The sequence below is a fragment of the Chlorocebus sabaeus genome, chromosome 14 (assembly GCF_047675955.1).
Source record: "Chlorocebus sabaeus isolate Y175 chromosome 14, mChlSab1.0.hap1, whole genome shotgun sequence".
Taxonomy (NCBI): domain Eukaryota; kingdom Metazoa; phylum Chordata; class Mammalia; order Primates; family Cercopithecidae; genus Chlorocebus; species Chlorocebus sabaeus.
Genome location: NC_132917.1, coordinates 47,292,395 through 47,315,304, shown reverse-complemented (window position 1 = coordinate 47,315,304; position 22,910 = coordinate 47,292,395). Strand labels below are relative to the sequence as shown.

General features: G+C 50.4%; 1 protein-coding gene across 1 annotated transcript in view; it reads left to right on the top strand.

Moving 5' to 3' along the window:
- KCNK12 (potassium two pore domain channel subfamily K member 12) overlaps nucleotides 1–22,708 on the top strand; it is a 50,981-nt gene extending 28,273 nt beyond the window's left edge. Inside the window, exon 2 of the mRNA XM_007970711.3 lies at nucleotides 21,704–22,708. Within this exon, the coding sequence (XP_007968902.1) occupies nucleotides 21,704–22,605 (902 nt within the window). The 3' untranslated portion in view covers nucleotides 22,606–22,708. The remainder of the gene's footprint in view (nucleotides 1–21,703) is intronic.
- The last annotated feature ends 202 nt before the right edge of the window (nucleotides 22,709–22,910 follow it).

Sequence of the window (22,910 nt, the reverse complement as noted above, 5' to 3'; positions counted from 1 at the left end):
ATCCTGGGCTCCCTGCTGCCGCCACTGCTGCTGCTGCTACAGAAAACAGAATGAGCCAGGGTGCAGCCACGTGGGGCTTCTGCAGCCAAGCAAACAGGCGGCCCCAGTCTCCTCCAGCTGCCATAACAAAGTACCACGGACTGGGGGACTTACACAATGGAAATGTATTTTCTCACAATTCTGGAGGCCAGCAGTCTAAGATCAAGGGGCTGGCAGGGTTGGTTTCTTCTGAGGACTCTCTCCTTGGCTTGCAGACAACCACCTTCTCTGTGTCTTCCCATGGTTTTCCTTGTGTAGGTCTGTGTCTTAATATTCTCTTCCTATAAGGACACCAGCCAGATTGGATTAGGGCTCACCCTAATGGCCTCATTTTACCTTGATTCCCTTTTTTAAAAAGTCCTTTCTACCAATGCAGTCACATTCTGAGGTACTGGAGTGTTAGGATCTCAACATGCATATTTATGGGGCATACAGTTCAGCCCAGAATAGGGTCCCGGGAGGTCACCGAGACCATCTCCCTGCCTTCAGACTGAAACTCATCAGAACATTCCTAGAGGGAGGAGAGTCGGCCCAAATTTTAAAGACCACCTTAAGGGAAGATATTTCATATATTTGGTGTGGCTTGGTGATTTTTAGAAATTGCTGTTGCTGGTGACTAAAAGCCAGCTTGCTTCCACAAAGGATTTGAATGAATATAAGTGCTGAAACTAGAATAACTGAACCACAAGCTCTAAGAGTGTAGGACCGTGTCCTAGCACAGCGCTTACCATAGCAGGCTCCTAACGGGCTTCCTGTGGACAAGAGGAGGACGAGGGAAAGAGAGAGGGTTGAAGGAAGCTAAAAATCATTGGAAAAGGGTGAGGGATGTATCAGGTACTGGGATGCAGCTCTACAGCAATGAATGGTCACAGTGGCTCTGTACTTCCCATTGGAACACTCAAAATGGGCAATAGGGCACTCAGGGTTCAATAAAAGGCAGCAAGTCACAAGCGCCCTCAGGAAACAAGCACCTCAGATTCTGAATTCTAGGAGGAAGGAATCTCACAGATCGATCTTATTGATGTAGAGACAGGGTCTCACTCTGTTGCCGAGGCTGGAGCGCAGTGGTAGAATCACAGCTCGCTGCAACCTTGACCTCCTGGGCTCAAACAATCCTGCCTCAGCCCCCTGAGTAGCTGGAACTGCAGGTGTGACCCACCAAGCCCAGCTTTTTTTTTTTTTTAATTGTTTGTAGAGATGGAGTCTCACCATGTTGCCCAGGCTGGTCCCAAACTCCTGGCCTCAAGCAATCCTCCTGCCTTGGCCTCCCAAAGTGCTGGGATGACAGGCATGAGCCACCGTGCCCAGCCTAACAGGTCTTTAAAGAGAGACATGGGCAGTGATGGTTTTTCTTTGGTTTTGCAGAAGGCACAGGGAGAGTCTTCAAATGGATGCTTCCACTGTCCCTGCAGAAAGGCAGAAGACGGAGCACTAAATCTGAGTGAAGGCACTTCTGTGGGCAGTGAGGGCACTATCGTTCACCTGCTATTTTCTGATCACCCATTTTAATGTAGAGATGGCATTTGAGAAGTCTTTACTGCTATGGTTACTAGGGTCTCATTTCAAACCCTGAGGAGGTGAGCCCATGCCCTCTCACATCCTGGGCTGGACACTCAGCCCCCTGGCACAGTGACTACACCTCATGGCCGGCACAGAGTAGGGAAGTGAGTAGCTGTGAGTACACATGAGAGGGAGGGGGCTGACGCTGTTGTGAAACTTTAGCACCATTGCTTGTATCTTCCCCAAGGTAGGTCTGCCCGGCGAGGCCTTCTCCTCCCTGCTTCGCCCTTTATGGAGGCCTAACCTTAAGAAGGAGCCGAAGAAGCGTATTTAGTGTTTCCTCTGTGCCAAGCACTCTGCTAAGTCCACCAACTGTCCCCTCCCCTCTGATCCTCACAACCACCTATAAGGCAGTGTTATCTATTTGATAGATGAGGAAACTGAGGCATAGCGCGTAGCTTGCTGATAGCCACCAGTGAGTAGCAGGGGCTGGATCAACCTAAACCCTTGACTCCAGGGCTTGTGATTTAGCCACTGTACTCACACGTGGGCAAGACACACAGCCTCTCTGAGATAAAGAAAATGCAGTGTCTGCCCTGCTCCTGAGCACTTCAGCTGTGGATGTCCTTGGCCTCCCTGGGAAGAGCTTTAACCACAGCCTCCCCTACTTGCTTCCATTTCTTCCCCTTTTGGCTCCTTTTGCAGCCCTCCGCAGTCTGGCATCCGTGCAGTGGTGCCCCCTTCTGTCCTGCACAGAGCCAGCTTCCTCCCAGTTGCCAAATCCCAGTAGAACTGTTAGGTTACCATCTTACTAGATTCTTCCAGAAATTTCTGACCCCTTGCCCCCTCATTCCTTCCTTCCTGAATGGCCTCTAGCTTCAGCAACTTTATCCTCTCCTGTGCTGTGGCCTCCCTTTGGCCTCTCTTCCTTAGTCCCCTTTTGGCTACTCCCCTAGTCTGGGCCACCCCACCTGTTTGACCCACAGCCTCTGAACTAGACTCGCTGATCTCACCCCTGCAGTCTGTCCCCAGTACTGCAGCCAGAGACACACTTTTTTTTTTTTTTTTTTTTTTTTTTGAGATGGAGTCTCGCTCTGTTGCCAGGCTGGAGTGCAGTGTTGCGATCTCGGCTCACTGCAACCTCTGTCTCCAGGGTTCAAGCGATTCTCCTGCCTCAGCCCCCCGAGTAGCTGGGATTACAGGCATGCGCCACCATGCCCAGCTAATTTTTGTATTTTTAGTAGAAACGGGGTTTCACCGTGTTGGTCAGGCTGGTCTCAAACTCCTGACCTCAGGTGATCCACCCGCCTTGGCCTCCCAAAGTGCTGGGATTACAGGCGTGAGCCACCGCGCCTGGCAAATTTTGTTTTTGTTTTTGTTTACTACCACCTCCTACAGATTTTTAATAAACAGTCATTGATTGAGAGCATATAAACACTATGAACAAAACACAAACTGATAACAAGTGTTTCCCTTGTTATAACTGAAAGATTATAGGCTTGAGAGATGAGGTTGAGAAATGGGAGATATAAATTCTAGCTCACACTTGAGGAAGATTGACGTCATGCAAGCTACATTATTTATCCTGGATTCCATTTCCCTGTCTACAAAATGGGAGCAATGATGGTATTGTCTTTACTGGGTTATGGTGATGACCACGTTAAATAAGACAAAAAATTTGCTCCACATTGCTTGCAGCTATTAAAGATGTTGATGGGTGTTCCTTTAATCTAATTTCCTTTTAAAATTGCATGAGATTCTGCTGACAGAGAAAAAGAAGACAGTTATCAAATATATTCAGCATATCTGCTGTCACTTGAAATCTACTTGAATATTATATTTATTTTTCTTTTTGTAAAATCACTAGTTTATCTGTTTCTCCCTCACATTCAAATCAAATGAAAGTCTTGGTTTTTCTCATTTCAGGGACATTTATTCACCTAATCTTTGCCCTGAAAGTGTGCAGGAGGGATTTGCTGGCTAATCTCTTTGTCTAGTGTTTTCTCTGTCACCCAGGCTAGAGTGCAGTGGTGCAATCTAGGCTCACTGCAACCTCTGCCTCCTGGGTTCAAACGATTCTCCTGCCTCAGCCTTCCAAGTAACTGGGATTACAGGCGTGCACCACCATGCCCAGCTAATTTTTGTATTTTTAGTAGAGACAGAGTTTCACCATGTTGGCCAGGCTGGTCTCGAACTCCTGATCCACCTGCCTCGGCCTCCCAAAGTGCTGGTCTCAAGTGATCCACCTGCCCCAGCCTCCCAAAGTGCTGGGATTACAGACATAAGCCACCATGCCCAGTCCTTTTTCACTCTTTTCTTCTCTGTTTCCAGCCCCTCTGCCTCAGGGCCTTTGCTTGGGCTGTTGACTAGCCTGGAACACTCTTACCCACATCCTTTATCAAACATCCATTCCTTAACGAGGCCTCCCTGGACACACGCCACTTAAAACCATGACCTGCCTCCTCCCCACCCGCACACTCCTCACCCTCTTAGCCTGCTCTGTTTTTTATTTTTCCGTAGCACTTGCCACTTTCTCACAGGCCACATAATTGTTTGTGGTTTATTATTCTGTCTCCCATACTGAAATGTAAGCTTCTTGAGGACAGGGGACTTGGTCTGTTTAGATCACTGTTGAATCCCAAGGCCCTAGCACAGTTCCCAGCACATAGTAGGCCCTCAATAAATGTTTGTTGAATGAATGCGGCCTCCTTCAGAGACTCCTCTTCTGTCCTTTAGATACTGGAGCTCCTCAGGGGCCTTAATTCTCATACCACACGTGCTCCCTGGAAAGTCTTATCCACACGACACCTGAACCCTTGAATGCCAACCTGGACCTTGCAGACCTTGTGCCCGACTGCCTCCATCGCCTGGCTAAGGCATCTTCACTACTCAGTTCCAATGGCACCTGCCTGGGACACCCTCCCAAACCTCTTCTCTTACTTCCCGGAATCCCCTGATATCTCCCTCGCTGTCATTTTCATACGGCATTGTGGTCATTGAGTATGAGGACAGGGATCATATCTTATTCATTTTTATTTATAAATTTAAATAACAATGTTTGTTGGGGGTGAACTTACGATTTCAAAAGTAGCAGCTATCCCATTTGCACCACAGAAAATGTGAAATAATTATAAAAGCATATAGAATAAACTTAAAATCACAGCCAGGCGCGGTGGCTCACACTTGTAATCCCAGCACTTTGGGAGGCCGAGGTGGGCGGATCATGAGGTCAGGAGATAGAGACCATCTTGGCCAACATGGTGAAACCCCGTCTCTATTAAAAATATAAAAATTAGCTGGGTATGGTGGCAGGAGCCTGTAGTCCCAGCTACTCGGGAGGCTGAGACAGGAGAATCGCTTGAACCTGGGAGGCGGAGGTTGTAGTGAGCCAAGATCATGCCATTGCACTCCAGCCTGGGCGACAGAGTGAGATGCCATCTCAAAAAAAAAAAAAGGAAAATCACCCATATTTTCACAACTGAGCGGTGTGCTCCATGTATGGAATTAAGTACGCATGTGTGCACACATGCACATACATAGCCAAGTAAATTAGAACACTTGGAAAGGATTTCATTTACAAAAAATAATGAATGGCATCCAATAAAATGCTATTATGGGCTGCTGAGCACAGCAGCATTTTGAGAAAGATGGAGGCAGCCCCTGAGCACCGAGAGCTGGCCTGGCACTCACCGCAGGGCTGGGAGGATCTTCCACGGAGCATAAGCATTTCATAGAAGCCCTGATCAGGCAAGGACGCCTTATGTCCACGACAGAGTGAGAGAAAAAACCATTCACCCCATAAGCATGTCCAAACACAAACCAAAACAGGAACATCGTCCAAACCACAAAAACACCAAACATCCCTCATCTGGTTAGTATGAGCAACTGCTGCTTCTTGGCCAGTCACAGCTTGGCCTCGCTATGTCGTTCTCATAGCTAAGAATTAAGACACCCAGTCAGAGAAGTACTCCCGCTCTTTGGCAGTATCCCATCCAGAGTGAAACCTGCTTCCTTAAGCCCTCCCTAAATCACCTAACTCAAGAACTCAAGCCCAGCTCCAAAAATTAGCCCTCTGATACCCTCTGACTGAGGTGCCCCAGAAGCCATGGTGGCCGGGATTCCTCATTGCAGTGAGCCAGTAAGCTCAATGTGTTTGACTACCGGTGTGTTCCTGGAGGTCTGTGGGCAATCTTATTCATCATAGTCTTCCTTCCCCTGCCCTCATGCCTGGCACACAGCAGGTCTCAAAAACATGTTGACTTAACTGAAACTAACATGGAGACTATGTTTTTGGTAGGGTCTGCTGGTGATCACTGGACAAACTGCCAGTTCTGTTGGGAATTTAGCAGCTGCTCCCTGAGGACCTGCATTCTGGCGGGTGGCAGGAAGTCCAAGACATGGGCCATGTCCTCATTGGCAAGCTACTGTAGAAAAACACAAAGGGTTAAATCTCTGGGACAATAGGACAGGGGCTGTCACAAGACAGCACACAGTTAAATGCCTGGTGAGCTGAAAGTGCTGCCAGATGATGGAAAGTATTCAGACAGGTGAAGAGAAAAGGAAATAAGTCATTCCTGAACTTGAAAGGTGGGTCTGGGGAGCTCAGGGCAGCTGAGCCGGAGAGTGATCTGGACAGAGCTGTGCCTCAACACCACCCACTGGGACAGCGCGCAGAATGAGCCAAAAGGAGAATGTTTCCAGAAACCAGGGAGTCTGGGTCCCAGGTCACATGAAGGGAGGGGGACAATAGGCAAGGCAAGGAGGTGGCAGGAAGGTAGATTTGAAATTGGGCAGATCTGAGTTGCAATCCTGGTTGTGCCATTTTCTGTGACCCTGACCTTCAAGGTCATTAACGTCTCTGAACCTCAGCCTCCATCTCCTTCTATCGCACAGGGTCTGACACAAAGTCATGCCACAGATCCAGGGCGGGCGTTTTGGCCACAGCAAGTACCCTGGTGCAGTATGATTGATGCTCATCTCAGGGAAAAATCACAGTCGCACTCTCTGAACCTAAGGCTGAGTCAGGCCTCAAGAGGTGGAGTGGAAAGAGCTGTGGGTGTGGGACTGGGACCTGTGCTGCCTCACTTCTCTGAGCCTTGGTTTCCTCACCAGCATAATGACACCTCCAGGAGTCGCTCTGGGGATTACACCTGTGAAAGCACCAGCAAAGTGCTTGGTCTGGGATAGGGGCTCCATAAATTCAGTCCCCACCACCCCTCACTTCCTGTGTGTGGGCCATCAACCTCTCCATCTGTCTGTGGCAGCCGAGAGTGGAATGTGCCTTTAGTTTCAGCCCCACCCCCATTAGAGGAGGGGTGTGCCCTACCCACCCCTGCAGTGTGCTGCAGTGTGACTGTGTGCCGCAGTCCAGTGGCCACAGCCAGGTCCTGACAGAGACCCTTGTGCTTTGACATTTGGGGCTGGATGAAAAGAGAGAGAGACCCTTGTGCTGAGGTGCTGTGGGCAGCCCCTTTACCAGCCCATAGGGCCGGCGCATGTCAGGGACTAGCAGAGCAGACACACAGCTCCCCGTGGGCCTCTGGAGCACCTCCCTGGCTGCAGCTGTAAGCTGTGGGTTTGTTTTCATCATGGCTCCTCGTCTTTATTCCTCCTTTGAAGCAGCCAACCAGGCTGGCTTCTATGGGAAGGTCAAGCATGGGGACACCTCAGTTGGAGGGAGCCAGGCCCTTAAGGAGTGGCCTCGGTGCATTGAGTCGTCCCCGAGGGCTCTGAGTGCCCCCTCAGCCTGGGCACTGAGCATCCCCAAATGTGGTTTGTAGCTCCATGGAAAGGACGAGACTGCTTCTCCAGGTGTATAAAACCGAATTCATTGAGAGGGCTTGGAACGATCCACTTGAGAGCAGGATTCTTTGCTTTACAAACCACCAGAAACTTCCTTTTAAAATCTCCTCCTGTTGAGGTAAAGTGATTGAATTGACATTGTCTTGATGCTCTGAGCAGCTTTTCCCCATGGCCGGCCAGTCTGTCTCCCTTCTGAGAGGTGGTGTGACCCCGGAGCTCTTCCCCACACAAGCCCCACATGGGCGCCCCGAGGTGGGTGGGAGGAGTGAGAGACGGGGTAGGTGAGCAGAGCTTTCCTCATCTCATTGCTCCTCACGCCGGGGGCCGGGTTCATCTGTCACGTCTTTGTCCCATCAAAGGCCTCCCTTGGTCTTGGATTTAGTCTTCTCCCAAAATTCTGGGCTGAGATGAGGGCTCTGCTCTTTCTGTGGGGGGCAGAAGGGGCGGTGATCTCATCCCTGGAAAGGATTAGTCATCAGGGAGACAGGGACAGATCTTGGGGAGGGGGGGCTGGAGACGGGCTGTATGTAAATGAGTCATCTTCCCGCCAGCCCGGGGCCGAGCTTGACAGCTGCTCCCCAGGAGAGGTTGTTAAACGGGAGCTACCCGGAGGCAGGAGTGGTTAACTGGCTTTTAATAACTCATTTTGCTGAATGATTTCTGGTGAGGAGAGAAAACCTTAATCCCAGAGATAAAGCACAGAGTGGTGGGGAGGGGGGAGGTTTGAAGTCAGCCCCGCTCACAAGGAAGGCTGCGCCGAGGTACAAAGCCGATTCAAGGAAGCCACTTGCATTTGCTCACAGTTAACCAAAACCTCTCTAATGTGAGAAATCACTGGCCTGAGCCTGTGGGGTTCATCCTCTGTCCCTAGCTCCCCTCCTCCTGCCACCTCAGCTGTCCCCACCTCCCATCTTGCTGTCATCAAATGAAGAAAGTCACCTCAAAGGTCCCCAGAGAACAAGACAAAAGCAAGCAGAACAGGGGCAGAGGGCCATTTTCTCTGTGCCTGGCTGACCGGAGCCTCTCTGTCCTGATTGCCGCGCACCCAGTGCGAGAGGGGTGCACTGCACGCTCCCACCCCACACCTGGCTTTGGGGGGAAGAAAACCAAGAGCTTCTGTCCTCAGGGAGCCGTCCATCCAGCTCTGCAAATCAGACAAACCAGCAAGTGCCAACAAATACAGCAGCCCACGGTCTCAGCTGTTTCACAACAGCCCCATTTTAAAATTTCCCTCCCACACAAACACACTGTCACTTTGGGGACTGGAAAAGATGGTACCCAACCTCTAGCCGGGCCTCCTACCCAGCACAGGGGCCAGAGCTGGAAGTGAGCCCAGAGGTGAGGAGATGGGGGCCCAGCGAGGTAGGAGAACGGCGAGTCAATGGTAGAGCCAGGCTACGGGGGCATTTTCCTGCCATGGAAATCCGTATGTCATGTCGTGATTTGCCTATTCCTTGCCTGCTCCACCTGAGCCGCTTTGCTGTGAAATAAGGTCCATGCCTCACCCTTTGTGCTTCCCAGCTAAGCTTGGTGCTTTTGGGGAGCTCACTATGTCCCAGGCACTGTGGGATGCATGTCCTCATTTAATCCTCACAGTGACATTCAGAGGTAGGGCAGTAGGCTGGGCACAGTGGCTCACACCTGTAATCCCAGCACTTTGGGAGGCCGAGGCAGGCAGATCACCTGAGGTCAGGAGTTGGAGACCAGCCTGGCCAACATGGTGAAACCCCTTCTCTACTAAAAATGCAAAACTTAGCCGGGTGTGGTGGTGGGCACCTGTAGTCCCAGCTACTTAGGAGGCTGAGGCAGGAGAATGGCTTGAACCTGGGAGGTAGAGGTTGCAGTGAGCCGAGATCATGCCACTGCACTCCAGCCTGAGCGACAGAGTGAGACTGTCCCAAAAAAACAATAAATAAATAAATAAATAAATAAATAAATAAATAAGGTAGGGCATTGGGTCATTTTTAGCGGGAGAAGCGAGGGTCAGAGAAAGTAAGGAATGTGTCCGTGTCACCCCCTCAGCAGGCGGAGGCGCTAGAGCCTGACACCACCACCCCTGTTCCTAGTTCTGCTCTCAGCTCTCCAAGAGAGGCCCTTCCCAAGCCTGCAGGAGTGAAGACTTGCTGAGTTTGTCTTCTGAGCATGAGGCTTACCAGAGCCTAGAAGTTTCTACAGAGCAGGGCACAATGTCAGGTGCTAGGCTTGGATGCTGCCACCTAAAAGTGCCAGGCAATGCTCACTCCACAAAGCTCCTGTAGGGTCAGCTTGAGTCCAAGGTAGCTAGGAGGTGCTCCCAATGTTACCAGATGGAAGGCCTTGACTGTGAGTTGTCTGGGTTCTTGGCATATTAAACAAAGAATAGAAAAAACCTTACAAAGCAACGAAAGAATAAAGCAATGAAAAACAAAGCAACAAAAGAACGGTTGTCAGGTGTGGTGGTGGGTGCCTGTAGTCCCAGCTACTCTGGAGGCTGAGGCAGGAGGATCACTTGAGCCCAGGGGACAGAGGTTGCAGTGAGCCAAGATCATGCCACTGCACTCCAGCCTGGGTGACAGAGCAAGATCTTGTCTCAAAGAATACACTTAAAAGAAAAAAAAAAAAAAAAAGCAGTAATGAAAGCACAGATTTATTGAGTACATTCCACAGAGTGGGAGCCGACTTAAGCAGGTGGCCCAAGAGCCTCTCTATTGCGGTGCTCCCCAGGGTTTTTGTGGGTTTTTCATGCTGTTTACAAATGTGTTTATTGTTATGGCCGGGCGCGGTGGCTCAAGCCTGTAATCCCAGCACTTTGGGAGGCCGAGATGGGCGGATCACGAGGTCAGGAGATCGAGACCATCCTGGCTAACACGGTGAAACCCCGTCTCTACTAAAAATACAAAAAACTAGCCGGGCGAGGTGGCGGGTGCCTGTAGTCCCAGCTACTCAGGAGGCTGAGGCAGGAGAATGGCGTAAACCCGGGAGGCAGAGCTTGCAGTGAGCTGAGATCCGGCCACTGCACTCCAGTCCGGGCTACAGAGCAAGACTCCGTCTCAAAAAAAAAAAAAAAAAAAAAACACAAATGTGTTTATTGTTACTAGAATGTGTGCTCCAGAATTGTCAATGTTGTCTGCTTTGTTTAAAGCTGTATCCCTAATGCCTATGACAGCCTGCTATCATGTGCAAATAAATGTTTGTTGAATGAATGAATATTGTTTTTTGTTTTTTGGGGGTTTTTTTTGAGACGGAGTGTCACTCTGTCACCCAGGCTGGAGTACAGTGACGTGATCTCAGCTCACTGCAACCTCCGCCTCTCCCCAGGGTTTTTATAAAGCTAAAAGAATTTGCTAGCACCCCTAGGTGCCCTTTAGAGGCCTAGGGTTAGTTACACCCTATGAAGGACTGGCCCGTGACCAATCAGAGGCTGAAGTGACCGCCTGGCCCACAGTCAGAGGCTGAAGTGACAGCTTGGCCCACAGTCAGTCAGAGGCTGAAGTGGAAACTTCTGTCTTGTTATCACAGGAGTGAGGATGTGGCCTGCGTGCTGCCTAATCTTGCCTAGAACTGGCTGCACCCACTGTTCTTATGCCTTAACCTTTGGTTACCCCAATTCCCTGTTCTCCTGCCTCACCAGCATTGTCCCTTGCCTTCTTCCACAGATTCCCCTGCTCCGTCAGCCAGAGTCACTGGACGTTTTCTATGGACCAGGCTTCACCAGCAGGCTGAACCCCCTCACCCTGCCCAATGGCCCTGGGCACTGCACTCTCCCAGTAGGGGACACCTTTCCCAAGCCTAGGCCTCTGCTCCCTGTCAATCTCTTGAAATCCCACCTAATTTTTTTTTTTTTTTTTTTTTTTTAAAGACAGGGTCTTGCTATGTCACCCAGGCTGGAGTGCAATAGTGCAGTCATGGCTCACTGCAGCCTTGACCTCCAGAACTCAAGCCATCCTCTCACTTCAGCCTCCTGAGTAGCTAGGACCACAGGCACACACCACCACGCCCAGCTGATTTTCACATTTTTTGTAGAAATGGGGTCCCACTATGCTGCCCAGGCTGGTCTTAAACTCCTGGTTCCAGTGATCCATCTGCCTCAGCCTCCTAAAGTGCTGGGATTACAGGTGTGAGCCACCGTGCCTGGCCCCACCCAATTGTTAAGACTAAACACAAGTATCTCATCTTCCATATGTCCTTCCTAATCATTCCACCAGGAAGGCCTCAGCTCTGATGTTGACCTAAACTGGTCTGGATGTACTCGGGGATTGGGGATTGGGGATTGTTTTCAGTTCCCCAGGTGATTCTATTGTGGAGCCAGAATTGAGAATTTCTGCTCTTGCCAAAAGCAACCTACCTCTCCTTCTTCCAAACTCTTCTATATTTGCTGCTTTCCTTTACCACACTGCACGCTCCTTCCTCTAGTTTCAAATCTCTGCCATGTGCTTTGCTTTGACCTTGGGCAAGTTACTGAACTTCAATGTCTTTATCTGTTAAATGCAACTCAGTTAACTAATCTCACAACTGGGGACAATAATCATCCCTACTGTAGTTCATCAAATCTAAGACACTATTGGTTATAAACACACCATCATGGTATGTACCATTAAGAATTTAAAATACTGCCAAATAAACAGGCCATTGACTGTAAGATGCATGATATCAGAGATATTAACATGAGGTGAGAAAAGCTGTGGCTTGGAATCAATGAAAACACGGAGCCTCATGTAGTTGTTGTGAGGATTAAATGAATCGATATGCTTGCAGCACTTGGCACGGTGCGTGGAAATAGTGAGGCTCGATAAACAGCAGCGGTTATTATCCCCCCTGCATTTTCAGTCCTCAGTAAGTGCTTTAATGACTTCTCCAGCCATTCTTTTAGTACCAGTTCTCCCAAAAGGTTCAGGGCTTGTCCAGGGTGGTCGGTTGTCCTCCCCGGGGGTGTGACATGGAGAAGGCTGACATGTGCAGCCCTGAGGTACCAGGGCTGGGGCACATGTCCCAGGGCAGTTTCTGGCCCGGTGCCCTCTCAAGTGTCTAGTCCTCCCCCATTGAGTCTGGCCAGAAGCCCCTCCTACTCCCGGAGAGGCGATGTCGCAGTTCCAGCCACAGAGCAGGCTGTTGGCAGCCCTGCCTTCTATCCCACAGCCCTCCCCACATCTCCCACTCCTCCCTGTTCAGAGAGAGAGGAACATGGGAAGGCCTGACTGCTGGCCTGGCTGGGCAGGGCTCAGCCTTGTGTGAGCCTTGGGTCCTTGATTATTAAAGTGAGGCTCTTAATCCCAACACTGGCCAGTCAGGAAGGATCAAATGAGAAAGGGATATTGGGAGAAGCTTCTCAGAGGAGTGTACCAAGCTGACAACTGGGGTCATGAGTAGGGTTGCCAGGTTTAGGAAATAAAAAGCATGCCCAGTGAAATTTGAATTTCAGATAATCAACTATATTTTAGCATAAGTATGTCCCATGCAATATTTGGGACTTATGCTTAAAAAATGGTTTCTTGTTTACCCAAAAGTCATATTTAACTGGGTGTTCTGTATTTTACCTGGTAATCCTAATGAGCCATGGGCCATGGCCAGTATTTCTGAGTCTTTTTCCATCCCTGCCCACTGAGTCCACGCCTCAGCCTTCCCATGGCTTCTCTGTAGCCATGAAAATGCTCTGCACTGATTGACTTAGGTCTACCCATCCTTGAGCCAATCATGGTAAGGAACTGGATTATCCTGATTGACCTAGACTAATAGAGCCCATTCCTGGAGTTGGGTCACTTCTTCAAGTAGCCTGGCTGCTGCTCAACATAGTACAGGTTGGGAGAATGAGTGGTAAGGAGAGAGCTGCAGTGCCCACCACAAAAATTTTAGGTCAATGGAAATTTAAATCAAAATATTTGTAGTTGGACAGATTCCAACCAATAGGGTCATCTGGAATACCTTATTAACATTATTTCTTAAAAGAATGGCATTCTTAAAGAAATATTCCACCTACATCAGATTTATCTGGGCACATTTGTTAAAATGAAATTCCTAGGCTTCTTTTCTGACCCACTAAATAAACCTCTGAGTGGGACCTGGCATGGAATCTGCATTTTTTTTTTTTTTTTTTGGAAACGGAGTCTCGCTCTGTCCCCCAGGCTGGAGTGCAGTGGCCGGATCTCAGCTCACTACAAGCTCCGCCTCCCGGGTTCACGCCATTCTCCTGCCTCAGCCTCCCGTGTAGCTGGGACTACAGGCGCCCGCCACCTCGCCCGGCTAGTTTTTTTGTATTTTTTAGTAGAGACGGGGTTTCACCGTGTTAATCAGGATGATCTCGATCTCCTGACCTCGTGATCCGCCCATTTCAGCCTCCCAAAGTGCTGGGATTACAGGCTTGAGCCACGGCGCCCAGCCGGAATCTGCATTTTAATCATACGTCCCAGTTGCTTGGAACAGCCCTGGTTTATACATGCTGTCCTGGGGTAGTTACTAGTAGAGCCACTTTCACTCTCAGAAGTATCCCAGATTGGACTGTACAGTATGTTTTATTTCCCTCTCTCACAGTTGACAGTGCAGAGCCCAGCAGGAAAAGTTTCCAGTGGGTAATGAGTCAAGACTTCCCATCTGTCCAGCAAGTGGAAAGAGCATGCACTTCAGGGTCAGCTCAGCCACGTGCAAACTAACTTCAGTGAATGCGTCCCCTCCTTCAGCCCATTTCCTTGCCTGCATTGTTGGCGGTAATAGTGCCTCCCTCACAGGGTGGCTGGGGGCCTGGATGGGAGGAGTGTGTCAAGGGCCCAACTGAGGCTGCCGCCCAGGGCTGCACAATACAGATCAGTGCTGGCCTCTCCATCTCACTTCCATGCTCTCTGAGCTGAACTCCGAAGGCCCCGTCACCAGGGCCCCATTTGCGAAGGCGGCACCAGACAGGCTGTGGGAACGAGCTTCACAGCTTTTGTCAAAGTGGCATAATAAAGCCCCCAAGTGTCTGCTCTTTGCAAACTGGGATGGCAGATCAATTGTGGCATAAACAAAATAGCAGGCTTGGTGCGAACCCAGGGACAGATTACGCCTCTGCAGGGTGTGATTGAGGGGGAGGAGGAGATTCTCAGGGTGGCTGGGTTTGCCTTTTCTCTGGCTAAAGCTTTGAGGCCCCCCTCCAGAGCAGCTTGGCTCCCCACAAATGGCAAGAGCTTGGGAGACTGCTCTTCTACCCCAGGAGGCAACTGGCTAGGCAGTGGCACAAGCATAGGCCCTAGTGCCCTCAGCAGGAAGCCTGTCCCAGCATCCCCCAGCGCTCTGAACCTACTGACCTTGATGTGGAAGAAGATGGACCGTCCTCCACCCCCACTTTGTCTCCTAGGCTGAACTGAGTGTGCTCTGTAGGAAAGCGAAGGGCAGTAAAGCAGGCACAGAGAGACCTCAGGAACAGGACAGTAAGGACGCTTTCATTGGCTGCCCTCTGCGCTGTCAGAGACCCTTCTGGCCCGCCTGTCCCTTCATTCTGGGCAGATGGTGCTACACAGCCAGTCTAGTATTTAGCATCATTTGGGGCCTGCAGCACTCCCTGGCTAAGTTATGCTGAATGCAAGCTGAGTCAGGGCCATAAGAGGACCCCAGGACAAGTTCTGGCCCAGACTCTATGTGCCCTGTCCCAGGGGTGAGCCTGCTGGCAGCAAAGGGGACAGGATCTGTACAAAACTGCTAAGAAACCCAGTGAGGGGCCTCTAGGAGGGCATCCCAGAGACTATGAGGATGGGAACTGCATCTGTCTGGTTTTCCACCATATTCCTGAGCCTAGCATGATGCTGCCAACCTGATGCTGTCCACAGTAAATGTTTGCTGAAGGAATGAATAGGTGGATGTTAGTCTTACCAGCTTCATGTCTGGTGTTGGTTGCCTTGCTGAGGCCCTTGGATAAAGCCACAGCCCTGTGAGGACGGAGCATGAGGCTGTTCTCACTAGGTTTGGTCATCCAGGAAAAAGGCAGATCCTCAACTGGAAACCCAAACTCTAATAGATGGCCTTGGGCAGAAGCCAGGAGAAGAGTTTAGAGGAGTCAGAAGAGGCCCCCAGAGAGGGCAGGAGATGGCCTCAGCCTCACGAAAGTAGGTCAGGCAGGGCAGGCCTGTGGGGGCGCCAAGAGGCCAATAAGTACCCCGGCTGCAGTCAACCAGGCAGACTGTCACCCAGAAGCAGGAGTCTCCTCTGCACCTCATTCCTCCTGCTGTCCCCAAGCCCTGGGTCAAGTCTTATGTAAATAGCCCAGCTTGTCTGAGCTGTGCCATGGGAAGGTCACGAGTCTACCTTGGCAGACTCTTTAGGGGACAGGCCATGGCCTCTCTCCCCCTGTGAAGGGGGCAGCAATGATCAGTAGAAAGGGGGCCAGAGAGGACAGAGGACTCTTAAGGAAGGGAGTCACAACTCTGAGCAGCAGCCGCTCTCCCACGAAGATGCTCCCTGGCTGTGGCCCTGGAGGACTGCAATTTGGTTTTTACGAAAAATGGAGCTTCCTTGGTGCCCTCAGAATACAGTCTAGTGTGGTAGAAACTTTAGATGTAGCATGAACTTCAGATGATAGCACACCTGGGTTTCAATCTCAGCTCCACCATTTGCAAGCTGTAGGGCCTTCGCAACTGCTTCACCCTTTGACCTGCAGTTTCCACATGTGTTGAATGGAGCTGGCCTCCCCCACAGGTTGTCATGATGACATGCGATGATGCACTGTTAGGTGGTGGCTTTCACCACAGTGAAGAGAAAATCCAGGTGGAACCAGTTTATTAAATGGGCCAACACCGGAAATGGCTTTGTCTCATCTATTGTCCTCAGGAACTCCTTTTTAGATTCCTTAACATCTTGGGTAGATGCTAGAGTTTTCCAAATAGTTGGTTTTTATGTCTTTTTGTGTTTTGGGTTTTTTTGGTTTTTTTTTGAGACAGAGTTTCGCTCTGTCGCCCAGGTTAGAGGGCAGTGGCGCAATCTTGGCTCATTGCAATTCAAGCGATTCTCATGCCTCAGCCTCCCAAGTAGCTGGGATTACAAGCACACACCACCATGCCCAGCTAATTTTTGTACTTTTAGGAGAGACGGGGTTTCGCCAAATTGCCCAGGCTGGTCTCGAACTCCTGGCTTCAAGTGATCCGCCTACCTTGGCCTCCCAAAGTGCTGGTATTACAGGTGTGAGCCACCACACTCAGCCAGTTTCTTTCTTTTCTTTTCTTTCTTTTTTTTTTTTTTTGGAGACGTAGTTTCACTCTTGTTGCCCAGGTTGGAGGGTAGTGGTGTGATCTCGGCTCACCACAACCTCTGCCTCCCAGATTCAAGCAATTCTCCTGCCTCAGCCTCCTGAGTAGCTGGGATTACAGGCATGCACCACCATGCCCAGCTAATTTTTTGTATTTTTAGTAGAGATGGGGTTTTTCCATGTTGGTCAGGCTGGTCTCGAACTCCCGACTTCAGGTGACCTGCCCACCTTGGCCTCCCAAAGTGCTCAGATTACAGGCGTGAGCCACCACACCCAGCCTCTTTTGTTGTTGTTAAGTACCAGTTTTAAGATTGAGACATTCTCAGATGTTTAATCAAATCTTCAAATTCACTTCTAATCAGAGTTTAGCCTCCCCCTCTAGCTCCAGGCTGACACATGGCTCAGGAGACCTGCAGTGGATGGGGCATGGGGGTGATCTTGCATCACTGGAGCCACTATCATTACTTCTTAACTTTTGCTGGTGGGGTTGCAAGGCTCCCTGTTAGAACAGGCATATGTGCTTTCATGGCACCTATTTATGGGTCCTTGGGAGCCCTGCACAGGGACCACTCCCTGCCCCATTCCCTGAGCAGGCACTGCCCTCTCCATCCTTCCTCCTGTGACTCCTTCTCATGCCATCCCCAGCCCTCTGCCCCTCAGCCTCTTCTTGCTAGGGCCCCCTTGCTCCAGCAGGCAGTCCTCTTGAGCAGTCTCTTCAGATCTCTTCCTCTCAGTATCCACTTGTCACTCTCTAGTGACCCATGTCACCCTCACGCCTCCTGATGCAGCAAGCCCTTGAAGTGCAGATGGCTCCCGTGACTGCCCTCTTCCTCCCGTGCCTGTGGGGGCTACCCCAGTCAGCCTCCCAGCCAGAGAACTCTCGAGCACAGTTCTGGACTCCAGGGGACACTGCTGGGTTCTCCCAGGACTCTCACCATGCTCCATTCTAGGTGGGCCTGTAAGCGACTGTGCCCAGCCAGCTGGGAAGTGAGCTGCTGGGCTTTCTTCTTGCTGAAGCTCCATAAGTCCTCTTTTTTTTTTTGAGCCGGAGTCTCGCTCTCTCACCCACGCTGGAGTGTAGTGGCGCGATCTCGGCTCACTGCAATCTCCGCCTCCCAGGTTCACATCCCAGGTTCATGCCATTCTCCTGCCTCGGCCTGCCCAGTGGCTAGGACTACAGGCGCACGCCGCCATGCCAGGCTAATTTTTTGTATTTTTTAGTAGAGACGGGGTTTCACTGTGTTAGCCAGGATGGTCTCGATCTCCTGACCTCATGATCCGTCTGCCTCAGCCTCCCAAAGTGCTGGGATTACAGGCGTGAGCCACGGTGCCCGGACCCATTAGTCCTTTTGACCTTCCCTGCTCCAACCATCCCCTGGCCTGGGGGTGAGTGAAAGAATCCACAGCACTCCCCACTGCCACAACTCCCCACAATGACTTCCCAGTTGATGGAAGATTCCATCAATCCCTAGCCTTTCCATATAGCCTGGAGGTAGGGGTGTGGGGGGTTGCCAGCCCCAGACCTGTTTCGCTGTTTTAGTGAGTCCAGCATGGATGTGTCTGGAACTTCTCTTTAGAATGGGCAGAAATGTACACATACTGTTCTCAGCTTTGAGGCTTTAGCTGAAAAATCCAATTCAACATTTTCTTAGACAAAGTATTAGTTTTCCAGGCCCAGGATTTTCAATTACCTTAGAAATTTAACAGAGTTACCCTTCTATAAGAGATTTTGTTTTCCCTCAGTGAGTAGATGCAGTGTTCTGTATACTGGTCTATGTACCAGGCTTGAAGCCAGGACAAAGAGATGGGAGTCTGTCCCCAAGATGCAGGTCACAGCCCCTCAGCCCCTACTCCCTCACCTGTACAGTGAGGGGTACGTCAGAATTGGGTATCTGAGAGTTCTAACAGTCTAGAAATTTAAAATTTTTTTCTCATTATGAGTACAAAAAAACTCACAAAACATACAATTTTATAAATTATTATACAGCTAACACACATGTAACTACCACCCAGGTCAACAGAAACATTTCTAGCACCCCAGAGGTCCCCTGTGTCCCCTCTCAGCTACTACCCCCTGCCATGCTCTAGAGGAAGTCCCAGTTCTGACTTTTATCAAAATTACTTCCTTGCTTTCCCTTATAATTTTACCAACCATGCATGCCTCCCTAAAAAAGGCTGTACTTTGGCCTGATTTTGAATTTTATATTAATGGAATAATGCAGAATGTATTCTTTTGTGTCCAGCTTATTTTGTTCAACATTCTTTTTGTGAGATTTATCCATGTTGTTGCAAGTAGCTATGGTTCATGCTTTTTTTTTTTTTTTTTTCTGAGACGGAGTCTCGCTCTGTCGCCCAGGCTGGAGTGCAGTGGCGCAATCTCAGCTCACTGCAAGCTCCGCCTCTCGGGTTCCCGCCATTCTCCTGCCTCAGCCTCCAGAGTAGCTGGGACTACAGGCGCCCGCCACCTCACCCAACTAGTTTTTTGTATTTTTTAGTAGAGACGGAGTTTCACTGTGTTAGCCAGGATGATCTCGATCTCCTGACCTCGTGATCCGCCCATCTCGGCCTCCCAAAGTGCTGGGATTACAGGCTTGAGCCACCACGCCCGGCCGGTTCATGCTTTTTAATTGCTGTATAGTTTTCATGAATAGACAATCATTTAGTTGTGTTGTTAGACATTCAGGTTATTGGTCTAAAACATTTTATAAATATACACATATACTCCCACTCCACTTATAGCCATGTAAATTCAGAGTTGATTTCTTTATAAACTCAAGAACTTGAGTGTGGCTTTAAAATATAGCAAAATCCCTCTATCAAGTTCTTGGTTACACAGCTACTTTAGTTTTTTTCACTTTCTGTGAATCTAGGGACATAATTCATCTTCCTCAACATGGGTAACATAAGATTTTTCCCTACCCTGAGTCATTAAGCGTAAGATGAACACCACGCTCAGGCAACTGGGCATTTTCTTCAGTCTAGAAAAGGATTAAGCCTATGTGCATAGGCTTAAAGAATGTACTCTGAAAGTATTACAAGAAATATTTTCTATAGTCTGTTTAGAGAACTAGAAAGCCACATAAGACAAACTCTTCTCCACTTTCCCAGGGCTGGCCCCGCCCCACTGGCAGGGCACAGGTAGCCTTTCTGCCATAGGGCACAAATTAAACAGGGATGCCCCTGATCGCTGCCAGAGGTGTTGACCGGTACCATGGTGCTGCTCAGACAAACGATCCATTGTTTTCAGCTGACTCAAAGCAGTAAGTGAATCTTTCCACTGAGAGATGAAACCCCCTCCCATAGCCAGAGTCAGGCAACCATGGGTCCCACAGACCACAGCCAGCACTGGGCAGGGAGCTCAATCTGGAGAGGCAGAGCTGCCACTCTGCACTGCCCTGGATGGCATGGCACACTGGCAGGCAGCCACACCTTCTGCAGAAATCAATTGATAAAGACACCCTTAAAGTCTGTGCTTTGAACAAGTGGTAAGTTAACAACGATAAGAGCCTGAAGCAATATGCAGTTGTGTAGACCTCCCAAAACAAAGCAATTTTAGACATACCAGCAGCACAGGACCCAGCTGGGCCAGAGCCTTTCTTTGGCCACAAGTGTGAGCAAGGATGATTGATGGTGACCCTTGGTTGAGAAGGGGCCAGCACCCAATGGCAGAGCCATGCTCAGTCTCTGAAGGGTGTGGGTTGACTACTCTCAAACAATCCTTTTGTCAGCCTCACAAAGCTCTTTTCAGAGACCATTAACTCTAGCTACCTGGTTACACTCTACCTGGTCCCAGAGTAAGCAATCCCAATTAAGGCAAAGCCCTATTAATGCTTCCCTAACAAGGCTGTCCGCCCAGGTGTGCTACAGGTTACATTTAAAAACCAGGCTTTTGGAGAAAGACTCATAGTCAACAGTTGTTCAGCTTGGATTCATTCCAATTCCAAATAACTTACTTGAGGAAAGAAGAGGAGCTGCAGTTGACTTTTGAGCATTGACACTTAATTTTGGGGTCCTTTCGTTAGTAGGCAGAGTTGGTAAACCGATTTTTTTTTAATAACAGGGAGGGACTGAAAATCTATGGCACACTTGGGAAAAAAATTGGGCACATATGACAACTCTTTAAAAACTGCCCTTTAAACAGAAAAGCCTGCTATTCTAGTGTGAAAGACTTTGGAGTCATCTGGGAATTGATTTGAAATGCACATTCTCTTGTCACCCCATATTCACATTGTAAGAACTAGGGAAGTGACGGACTACCCACTTGGCCTTATGCCCAATTCCAGAGGCATGAAATGTTGGCAGACTAAGAAAATATGATCCTTTCTCCGCCGCTAGAAAAAATAACAAAGAATTTGCTGGACATGGTGGCATACACCTGCAGTCCTATCACTTGGGAGGCTGAGGCAGGAGGATCACCTGAGCCCAGGAGTTTAAGGCTGCAGTGAGCTATGACTATCTCACTGCATCCAGCCTGGGTGACAAAGAACCTGTCCCCCCCCGCCCCGCCAAAAAGAAAATATGATCCTTTGAGCAAAGGCCTTTTCGAAGTGCCTGTGAAGTGAAAATTAGTCACAGCACTAAGATTACTCGGCTTTTTTCATCATTCTCAAGTAGGCAGTGGAGTTTCCAAGTAACGAGACTGGTATAAAAAGTGCACAAGCACATAAGAAGCTAGATATCTTTGAAGAGATCTATGTTGGTTTTGATTTCTAATGTAAATATTTGTAATTCACCCAACAAAACTCACCTACTCTAGTATATTAACGTATTTATGAACTAAATGACAGTTTTTAAACAATTTGGAGGAGTGGGAGAGCAGGTGTCCCTGGTTGGCTTTGTGGGTATCTCAGTGGTTTGCACCTGTGCAGCAGTGGTTTCTATTTTTTGTCATGATGGGTCCTTCCTAGTGACTACCTGCCCCACCCACTTGGGTTTATAGGTCCCCAAGATGAAGGGCCATGTCTCCTCCATCAGTTTAGGGGCTGCCAAGATCAAGAACCCTATCAGGTGCCACCAAGGGAGAGAAATGACTAAGTGCTGTTTTTCCTCCACCTGAGTGGTGCCACTGGAGATAGGAGCCATGCAAGCACCTGCATGCCCCCGCCCCCGTCCCCCCTGACGCCCAGTGAGCACCACCTGCGCGGCCAGGACCGCGCTGACCCTGCCCTGTCTCCACAGGTTTCGGCATGACCACCCCCGCGACGGTGGGCGGGAAGGCCTTCCTCATCGCCTACGGGCTGTTCGGCTGCGCCGGGACCATCCTGTTCTTCAACCTCTTCCTGGAGCGCATCATCTCACTGCTGGCCTTCATCATGCGCGCCTGCCGGGAGCGCCAGCTGCGCCGCAGCGGCCTGCTGCCCGCCACCTTCCGCCGTGGCTCCGCGCTCTCGGAGGCCGACAGCCTGGCGGGCTGGAAGCCCTCGGTGTACCACGTGCTGCTCATCCTGGGCCTGTTTGCCGTGCTGCTGTCGTGCTGCGCCTCGGCCATGTACACCAGCGTGGAGGGTTGGGACTACGTGGACTCGCTCTACTTCTGCTTCGTCACCTTCAGCACCATCGGCTTCGGGGACCTGGTGAGCAGCCAGCACGCCGCCTACCGGAACCAGGGGCTCTACCGCCTGGGCAACTTCCTCTTCATCCTGCTCGGCGTGTGCTGCATTTACTCGCTCTTCAACGTCATCTCCATCCTCATCAAGCAGGTGCTCAACTGGATGCTGCGCAAGCTGAGCTGCCGCTGCTGCGCGCGCTGCTGCCCGGCGCCCGGCGCGCCCCTGTCCCGGCGCAATGCCATCACCCCGGGCTCCCGGCTGCGCCGCCGCCTGGCTGCGCTTGGCGCCGACCCCGCGGCCCGCGACAGCGACGCCGAGGGCCGCCGCCTCTCGGGCGAGCTCATCTCCATGCGCGACCTCACGGCCTCCAACAAGGTGTCGCTGGCGCTGCTGCAGAAGCAGCTGTCGGAGACGGCCAACGGCTACCCGCGCAGCGTGTGCGTCAACACGCGCCAGAACGGCTTCTCGGGCGGCGTGGGCGCCCTGGGCATCATGAACAACCGGCTGGCCGAGACCAGCGCCTCCAGGTAGACCGCCTGTCCGCCCGCGCCAGGGACCCTCTCCAGGCCGCGGGGCCGCCGGGCGTGGTTTGCTTCCCTTCTCTCAGTCACTGCTGGCGCTTTCTTAATCTTTATCCAATAAAATGAAACAAAAAAAAATTTTTTTTAAAGAAATACTATTTGGCCAGGCCTGATGTTATCAAGGGCAGGTTTTGGGGACGCCTGTGTTCCTTGTGAGTTCCCTTTTCGAGAACCGTGGCCCCCAGCAGATTCTCCTTCAGGGAGAGAAAACGTGGCCCCCCCAGGTCCCCACCCAGGGCATACCGCAGCGAGGAG